The sequence below is a fragment of the Argentina silus genome, assembly GCF_951799395.1.
Source record: "Argentina silus genome assembly, chromosome: 11".
In the NCBI taxonomy this organism is placed as follows: domain Eukaryota; kingdom Metazoa; phylum Chordata; class Actinopteri; order Argentiniformes; family Argentinidae; genus Argentina; species Argentina silus.
In genome coordinates, this window is record NC_139665.1 from 11,832,387 (window position 1) to 11,842,503 (window position 10,117).

General features: G+C 49.5%; 1 protein-coding gene across 1 annotated transcript in view; it reads left to right on the top strand.

Annotated features, from left to right (window-relative positions):
- The window catches only part of LOC310811725 (cell division control protein 42 homolog), a 7,386-nt gene extending 405 nt beyond the window's left edge, over positions 1-6,981 (top strand). The window contains exons 2-6 of the mRNA XM_083679988.1: positions 1,779-1,883; positions 4,146-4,218; positions 4,452-4,561; positions 5,166-5,363; positions 5,666-6,981. Of these exons, the coding sequence (XP_083536114.1) occupies positions 1,779-1,883; positions 4,146-4,218; positions 4,452-4,561; positions 5,166-5,363; positions 5,666-5,755 (576 nt within the window). The 3' untranslated portion in view covers positions 5,756-6,981. The remainder of the gene's footprint in view (positions 1-1,778; positions 1,884-4,145; positions 4,219-4,451; positions 4,562-5,165; positions 5,364-5,665) is intronic.
- The last annotated feature ends 3,136 nt before the right edge of the window (positions 6,982-10,117 follow it).

Here is a 10,117-nt window from a genome sequence, read left to right on the forward strand (position 1 = left end):
ACTGAGCTGAGGAGAAACCCAGACAGGCTAGGCTGGTAGGGACTGAAGGAGGGACTCATCTCTGATCCCTGAATAATCATCTGGCGATTCGGAGCCTGATTTAGTTGGACTAAGTCGGGTCTAACTAACTGTTTAGCCATATTGTCAGAATCAAAGTTGACTTAGTTTAGACCCTGTCCATCCAACGTATCATATAGTTCACTAGCTACTATCACCTCTGACACTGTTTAGGTGTTGTTATGTAGCTAGCTACATGCTAGCCCCATCATCAGTTCCCAGGGTATTACATTTATATGAATTTATGTGAATTTATATGGTGCTTAGTATGCGGAAGTTGTGCGGTCAGTGTGGCGCTGTCAGCTGTCTTATTTTGTGTTGTGACGAGCTCGGAGGCGCCATAGAAATAGAATAGAGTAGAACCGACACGGTCCCGCCTCAGACCAAGGCAATTTGGCAAATACACCAAAACATGTCCGACATGCAATTCTAATGCATAATTGCTATGCCGATCATTCTCATCAGCACTCATTCTATATCTGCGGCAGCTCCAGCCAGAGAACACTGTTCTATCTAGTCTGCGTCTGGCCACAGCGTTTGGGACTGGCATTGTAGTCCTTGGACGTCTTGTCCCTTCTCTCAGCCGTGCTAACAATGGTACCCTCAGTCGTCAGACACGGTCACGCAAAAATAAGTGCTATTGTGGCTTGTCACAGGTATGTGTGTTGCCCCGACAACGACTTACTGGTCACAGGGCCCTCGGCTGTAAACACAGCGTTACAGAGCCACCCCTGTGTGGACCGACTGACAGCCTATTGTGTGCTCTTCAGCTATCAAGATGTGTGGCATTCTTTCTGCTTGGTATTGGTATGCCGTGGCCAAGGGTGAAACGGTAGTCTGCTCTCTTACTCAGGCCGACTCTGGTGCAGTTTCACTCACTTTTAACACAAGTGCTTGGCCCAGGGTCCTACCCTCACCTAGGACCCATGGTCCTACCCTCACCTAGGACCCAGGGTCCTACCCTCACCTAGGACCCAGGGTCCTACCCTCACCTAGGACCATGGCCCAGGGTCCTACCCTCACCTAGGACCCATGGTCCTACCCTCACCTAGGACCCATGGTCCTACCCTCACCTAGGACCATGGCCCAAGGTCCTACCCTCACCTAGGCCCAAGGTCCTACCCTCACCTTGGCCCCATGGTCCTACCCTCACCTAGGACCATGGCCCAAGGTCCTACCCTCACCTAGGACCATGGGAGGTTTTTGGGACTTGGACAGGGTTTGCAGCAACGCGTACTGTGCCCTCCCATAGCCCGTCCTAGCCTGCCCTAGCCCACCATAGCCTATCCTAGCCTGCCCTAGCCCACCATAGCCTATCCTACCCTGCCCTAGCCCACCATAGCCTATCCTAGCCTGCCCTAGCGCACCATAGCCTATCCTAGCCTGCCCTAGCCCACCATAGCCTATCCTAGCCTGCCCAAGCCCACCATAGCCTATCCTAGCCTGCCCGAGCCCACCATAGCCTATCCTAGCCTGCCTGAGCCCACCAGAGCCCATCCTAGCCCACCATAGCCTTCATAGCCCATCCTAGCCCATCCCAGACCGTCTCCATCAATTTAAGTTTCTAGCCTTTTAACCTTCTATCTTTTTAACCTTTATTTTAGCCGGGAGTCCCATTGAGACCAAGGTGTCTTTTACGAGGGAGCCCTGCATACACACAGTTTACAACCCTACGTCATACACCATTCCAGCGTGACCTCTGTCCTGTCTCCCGTCTCCAGATGCAGACCATCAAGTGTGTGGTGGTGGGTGACGGTGCGGTGGGGAAGACCTGCCTGCTGATCTCCTACACCACCAACAAGTTCCCCTCTGAGTACGTCCCCACGGTGAGTGGCATGCTGGGAAGGCTTTGGGAGTGTAAGAGTGTTGCTCTTGTTTGGGTAATGTCTTAAAACCAGAGTGGTATAGTAGAATATATATATATATATATATATTCTAATATACTGTACCACTGTGTCATAAACGATATAAACGTCTATGGTTGTGATGTGTGTGCGTGCGTGTGAGTGCGTATGAGTGCGTGTGTGGCGCGTCCGTGCATGCGCGTGCGTGCGTCTCTCTCTCTCTGTCTGTCGTCAGCAGCGCTGTACCAGAAAGCAGAGAGTCTGACCCAGCCCTCTCTGTCTACTGTCCAGTCAGGTCCACTGGGGCGCGACATGCTCACGTCAGCCATACACCAGACCCCTAACGATCTCCATGACTGTTCTTACATTTATGCCATTTGATGCCTTTATCCAAAGCGACTTACAACAAATACATTTGTTTAAGTAAGTGAATCATCTATCCATGAGTCATCATAAGATAAAGTAATCAATGCTCAGACCAGGGGCCATAGGCAGTCACAATGCTAGAAGAAGGAAGAATTACTTTTTTAAATTAATTTCTAACAGAAGAGAAACTTGTAGTGGGGGTGAAGAGGTTCTCTTGTCAATCTTTATGGAGGGAGTCCCCTTCTCCTTAAGCTTAAGCATCAATCAGATGTTAAGTGTAGAAATGTTTGACTGTTGTCAGTAATACTCCTCTGGTGTGGAATATGTCTCTCTTTCTACCTGAACGTTTATGTGGAGGGACGCCAACGTTTCAGTCCACAGACGTCATTAGGGTGGCTTTTCTACGTTGATTTGTTCCACTCTTGAGAACCCGCAGCGAGCTAACTTTTCTCAAACCACCTTAAAAGGGAATAAATAGGGTGTGTAACGTATGTAGAAACAGCAGTGTCTTTTTGCCGTGTGTGTGTGTCCTGTCAGTGATCTAGAGGAAGGGACTCACAGCCCACAGGTTTTCTCTGGTGTGTGTTTCCTGTCTAAACACGTCGTCCTCCTCGTGGCTCTTGAGTGTGTGTGTGTGCCTGTGTGTGTTGCCGCGCCCCGACCCATCACCGTGTTTATGTCTCGACTTGAACCCCTCAAGCCCCGCCCACGTCGTCTTACAGCAGACGAGGTGACTAAGTCCACCCACTGATCAGGAGGGCCACTAGCAGCGATGGCGAGGGTGAATAGTAGCCCTGGGCTAAGATATGTACGTTGTCGGAAACATGACCATAGTTACAGTGTGACAGGTGAACTGGAGTTTCAGCCACAAACCTGTCATGACTTGTAGTTCTGCCCCTACACAAAAACACACACACACGGACAAACATACTCACACACACAGACACATACACGGAAAGAATGGGTACTGTCTGGGGCCCTTGGAGAAGGGGACAAAAATAGAGCAACTTTCAGGTCCTTCTTGAAGATGACAGGACTCATTAAAGGAAATATATATTGAACTCTCTCTCTCTCTGGTAGATGAGGGTCAGATCTGGTAGATGAGGGTCAGATTTGGTAGATGAGGGTCAGGTTTAGTAGATGGGGTGCAGGTTTGGGTATGAGGGGCAGGTTTAGTAGATGGGGTGCAGGTTTAGTAGATGGGGTGCAGGTTTGGGTATGAGGGGCAGGTTTAGTAGATGGGGTGCAGGTTTGGGTATGAGGGGCAGGTTTAGTAGATGGGGTGCAGGTTTAGTAGATGGGGTGCAGGTTTGGGTATGAGGGGCAGGTTTAGTAGATGGGGTGCAGGTTTGGGTATGAGGGGCAGGTTTAGTTGATGGGGTGCAGGTTTGGGTATGAGGGGCAGGTTTAGTAGATGGGGTGCAGGTTTGGGTATGAGGGGCAGGTTTAGTAGATGGGGTGCAGGTTTGGGTATGAGGGGCAGGTTTAGTAGATGGGGTGCAGGTTTGGGTATGAGGGGCAGGTTTAGTAGATGGGGTGCAGGTTTGGGTATGAGGGGCAGGTTTTCTACTATATTTGGTGGATGAGGTGCAGGTTTTACAGCTCGGTTTGGTTATGGAACTTATGTGACACACACACGCACATGGACATGCACACAGATACACTGACACACACAAAAACACACACACACGGACAAACATACTCACACACACAGACACATACACGGAAAGAATGGGTACTGTCTGGGGCCCTTGGAGAAGGGGACAAAAATAGAGCAACTTTCAGGTCCTTCTTGAAGATGACAGGACTCATTAAAGGAAATATATATTGAACTCTCTCTCCCTCCCTCTCCCCCCCCCCCCCTCTCCTGCCCCCCAGGTGTTTGATAACTATGCTGTGACAGTGATGATTGGAGGAGAGCCCTACACTCTGGGCTTGTTTGACACAGCAGGTAGACATGCTCCTAAAACTATACAGCTTCTCCTGTTCCATTGAGTCATGTATTCATATGTTGTTGTTGTTGTTGTTGTTGTTGGCTGACATGAGGTGATGCCATACATGTCACACACTCTCTGTTGCCTGTCAGAGTGTGGGAGATCAGGTAGATGTGTCAACGCTGTGCTTTGTTTAACGTTAAGGTGACTGGTTTGATCATTATGGCGTTGTCTCTGTCGCCCCCCGCAGGTCAGGAGGACTACGACAGACTGCGGCCCCTCAGCTACCCTCAGACTGACGTCTTCCTCGTGTGTTTTTCCGTCGTGTCCCCCTCCTCCTTCGAGAACGTCCGTGAGAAGGTGTGTGTGTGTGTGTGTGTGTGTGTGTGTGTGTGTGTTCCACCGTATCCCAGGGACCGGCAAGCAGGGGAGGCTGGCGGAGGTAGAAATTGGAGGACGGGCTCATTGAAATGACTGGAATGAGGAATGGTATCAAACACGTGTGAGACAATGAGCCCGTCCTCTAGATCCTACCTCCATGCTCATTCATCCCCTCTCCTTTCCTCCTTTCCTCCCCTCTCCTTTCCTCCTCTCCTCCCATCTCCTTTCCTCCTCTCCTCCCATCTCCTTTCCTCCTTTCCTCCTCCCGTCTCCTTTCCTCCTCTCCTCCCGTCTTCTTTCCCCTGCAACTCTTCCCCAGGTCGTTGCTGCAGAAGAGAGCATCAACAGTCAACTTACCTGGTAAAATAAGGGATACATAAAAAAAATGATCCCATTTTGTCTTCTCTCTCCCTCCCTCCCTCTACACCCTCCCTCCCTCTACACCCTCCCCCCCTTCCTCTACACCCTCTCCCTCTTCCTCTACACCCTCTCCCTCTTCACCCTCTCCCTCTACACCCTCCCCCGCTCCCTCTACACCCCCTCCCCTCCCTTCCTCTACAACCCCCCCCCCCTCCTCCCCCAGTGGGTACCAGAGATCTCCCACCACTGCCCCCGGACCCCCTTCCTGCTGGTGGGCACCCAAGTGGACCTGCGTGACGACAGCAACACAGTGGAGAAGCTGGCCAAGAACAAGCAGAGGCCTCTGGCCCCCGAGAGCGGAGACAAGCTGGCCAGGGACCTCCGTGCCGTAAAATACGTGGAGTGCTCTGCTCTCACCCAGGTAGGCAGGGCTTGGGTGGGTGGGTGGGTATGTGGGGTGGGTGGGTGTTTGGGTGTGTGTGTGCGCGTGCGTGCGCTGTCTCCAGACCGCTTGTTGGTATTTTCATGGTCATGATCACTTCACTTTTGCCTTTGATTATTGATTATTGACGATTATTACAATGAAATGGGAGATTGTTTTTAGAGATACAAAGTTTTAAGCACTGACTGAATTTCCTCTCTCTTCCTCTCTTACAATCCCTCTCCCTCCCTCCCTCTCCATCCCTCCCTCTCTTCCTCTCCCTCTCCCCCTCTCTCCCTCAGCGAGGGTTGAAAAACGTGTTTGATGAGGCCATCCTGGCAGCGCTGGAGCCTCCAGAAACCAAGCCCAAGAAGCGCTGCGCCCTTCTATAGTTCTGGAGTTCTACCGGCCAGGGAGGGAGGGAGGGAAGGAGGGAGAGAGAGAGAAAGGGAGAGAGAGAGACAGACAGACAGACAGACAAGAGGGCATGGGAACAGACAGACAAAGCTGGGAGGGGTGGGGGGGGGGTAGTCCAGAGTAAACGTGTGAGACACTCATTTAAACAGTGCCTTTAGTTATGGGGGCGGGGCGGGGGGTAACAAGCACAGCCATATACATTGACATGATAATGTATCTCTCAGGGGAGGCCGGTGGAGGTAGAAATCGGAGGACGGGCTCGTTGTAATGCATGGAACGGAATGGGGAACGTGTTTGATACCATTCCTCAATCTGTGCCATCCATTACAATGAGCCTCCGTCCTCCGATTTCTACCTCCACCAGCCTCTCCTGACCTCTATGGCTCCGGTTCTAACAAGCTGATAAGTTTTCTTCCTAACGAGTTCTAATTAAGGGAGGGAGGGAGAGATAGATGGGGTGAACCTTGATTGCCTTAAAGTTACAAACACAACAGGTGTGTTAGTCTGACAGGGAGAGGGAGAGTTTGATGATACTGAACTAACTGGAAACTTGCTTTCGACTGTGCAGTTCTTCGCTACACACCCGCACACACACACACACCCACACACACACACACACACTACCATCAGTGCTCTGTCTGCCAGCCACCTGCTTCTCCCTTCAGTCTGATGGCTGACACTGTAGCCTCACATCCTGCTGCTTCTTCTTCTTCTCCTCCTGTCCGCTGCCCAGCGCTGCACTGACACCTCTCAGTGATCATCACTCTCTCTCGGTTCTCAGCGCCCCCTGGAGGCCAGAACATAAACTGAATTTCCACTTTTTCTTTGTCGCCATTTGTTTTGGAGATCGCAGTGGACTAATGATGATGTTGTTATGAGTATTATAGGATTTATTTTTGGGGTTTTTTAGCTCTTCATTTTGGGGGATATTTGAGGGGTTTGGACACGTTGTTGTTGTTGTTGATGTTTTGGGGGGGGATGGGGGGGGGGGGGTGTCGTGTGCCAATGGTTTGAATGTCACTGGTTTCATTTGACATAACAATCACGATATGCCTCTAGGGACTACGTGGCTGGTCTTGATGTCAGTAGTAATAACAGCAGAAGCAATAACGGTTGTGAACAATAACAAACAGCTCTATAGAAGCATCTTCATCTGGTCCATGGAAATCAGGAGTTTTACTAAATAAAAACTTGAACTGTATATATTGTTTTCTCCGTTGTTCACTCACAGGATGACCTCTGACCTCTGGCTAAAGGCTTAGACTTAGGACTTTATCTCGACAAGGCACAGATGTACCACGGTGGCTCAAGTCGAGCAATGTTGCATTTTATGGCTCTCATCGTAAGTGTTGAAATGTTGTCAGTTATTTTTAAGGCGACAGTTTATTTTTGAACTTGTCAGTTATTTTCCCCTGTCTGGTTTTGGGGCTCCTATCCTGAAAGGCAGCCGTTTGATGTTCTAATTCAGTTGAGGAGATCTGCAGGTACAGTAGACCCTCTGCACATATTCAAGATTTAAAAACTGAGAAGGCCTGACTGCATTCACCGTCTTTGCTGCCGCACAAGAATCAGCTCCCATGTCTAACAAGTCACACAACAAGATGAACTGAGTCCATCAGAGTGCAATAACAACAGTTGACAAGATTTCAGATCCAATTCCCATGTCTTTGTAGAGCCCCTTAGTTGAACAGGGAATCAATTCAACACTACAGGCCTGTTTCACGGGCACGGATTAAGCCTGTTCCTGGACCAAATCACATTTTCATAGAAAATAGCCATTAAAGATGCATTTCAGTCGAGGATTAGTCCTAATCTGTGTTTGAGAAACCAGCCCTAAATTGATCAAGCTGTACTTCTTCAAGGCACTGTGTATCCATTTAGGAATCCGCTACCAAAACAAGGTGCTGCCAACACATAAAGACAATCCCTGACAACTCCCAAACAACCACAACTAGACGTCACTTCCTCCTACGTGAAATTACGAAACCGGTAAAAACAGTTTTATAAGACGGGTGAAGTGTCCGCTAATGTACGAAGTAACCTTCGGCGGTTGGAAGTGTAAACATGACATCCCTCTCTGTCGTCTGGCCACTAGGGGGAGCTATTACATGTATTTTGAATGGAGCTCAAATAAGTGACCTATATTATTCATCGACGGTCCTAGGCCCATGTTGGCTGTCAGTTCTAAATGGGTCTAGAAGCATCGGTTCATGATTCGAGAATCCAGGAGGACGAAATCATGTAGAGGGATTTTTGAGGTGTGTGTGTGAGAGTGTATGTTAGAGAGTGTAACTGTATGCAGTAAGTATGGCTGATACAGTACAGGGAAAACCCCACTAGCAAAGTCAAGAGCCCTCAAATTCACCAAGTACAGTTCACGTTCACTTCTCTGATGAACACTGAAACCTCTTGACGCACGGCCCTGTAAGAGAGCTCCAGTCCGGCATCAGTCTCCCTGACAGACTAGCTAGGAGCTCTCTGTAGATGATACTGAGAGTATTTCTTTAAACATTGCGTCAGGGCGATCCTCCCATTGGAGGGAGTGTTGTTCTCAGCCGAAGAAACACATCAGACACTTAAGGCAACTCTCAATGCTGGCGTTATCACAGAACAGGGATAGGCAGTCACCCCCACCCCACCCCACCCTCCATGATCCACTGACATGTGAACGGTGTGTAACATCATACCGTGTGAACAAAGTCTCGATTACTAACACAAAGGCAGGAGTTACTCTCCAGGGTATGCAAATCAGGAGAGGCTGGTGGAGGTAGACATCGGAGGACAGGGGAGGCTGGTGAAGGTAGACATCGGAGGACGGGCTCATCGTAACGCACGGAACGGAACAGGGAGTGTGTGTTTGATACCGAATCATTGACCTGGAGATCCTTTCTACAACAATGTCTGGCTAATGGTTCATTCTACCCTCATACTTGTACATATCTGAACAGTGTCGGTATATTTCAGAGGGGATATGACTGCAACTCAACTTACTACCGGCCAGACACAGCAACACGGCCAACACCAGGTGTGATCTCATCTAGAACCTGGCGTAGCTTAATGTAAAGGGGCCAGGCAGGTTATCTATAAATAACTATGACATTCAGCAAGTCGTCTATCTGAATGTCACCAAGTGTTCCTGGTCACATTCAGTAAGTCATCTATCCTATGTCAGTTGGTAGAGCATGGTGCTAACAACGCTCAGGTTGTAGGTTTGATTCCTGCTGGGACCATATATACTGAAATGTATGCACTCACTGCAATGTAAGTCTCCTTGGATAAAAGCGTCGGCTGAATGGCCTATGTTATTATGTCGTCAAGTGTTCGTGGTCACATCCAGTGACAGGTCCCGGTGTCTCAGTGGTTAGTGAATATTATTGGGTGGCCGTTTGACCTCATTATAAGACAGTTGCCATGGCTAAGAGATAGAGAGGGGGGGTGGGGGGGGCCGGGTAATTATGGGATAGAAACTCGACATCTCATCAAGATACAGAGATAGATCTGAGACTCACAGTACCGAATCCCTGCGATCGAATCCTGCATCCAAAGGACATTCTAGTATAATAACGATGGTGTCTTAATAACTGTCTTAAACACTTCCAAACAAACAAGCACACACACATACACACACAATGCTTACAATAGCATGTACGCATAACATGTCTATAGAAAATCCCCATTGTACGGTATATGAATGTGGAATACACTGCCCAAGGACTCCTGTATGTGTGCATGTCAACTCCATCGCTGACATAACTGGTTACCATGCTTACCGTGACGCCACGGCAGCCGACGGTAATATTATGGGGTGTTCTTTGTTGTGTCACGACGTGCCCTGGTATGGGATGGGGGGAGGGTGGGTGGGTGGGGGAGGGGGAGAGAGGGTGGGGGAGGGGAGGCGGAGGGGGAGGGGGGGTGGAGATAATGTTTGTCTGTGTGTGTGTGTGTGTGTGTGTGTGTGTGTGTGCGCGTTAGGCCTCTTGACTGGAACCGGTAGCAAAGGGAAAGCAACCTCTCTCCGTGTGTGTGTAGGGTTTGACTCGCTCCTATGACGGTTAATCTGTACAGGATACACTATACCATTAACCCCTTCATGCCCAATGGCTGTCTCTTCCTGGGGTAACTCCCTGAGAGACTTCAACAATGGTCACACAGCCTGAACTACACCACAGCCTAAACTCCATCACAGCCTAAACTACACCACAGCCTAAACTACACCACAGCCTAAACTCCATCACAGCCTAAACTACACCACAGTCTGAACTACACCACAGCCTGAACTACACCACAGCCTAAACTACACCACAGCCTGAACTACACCACAGCCTAAACTACACCAC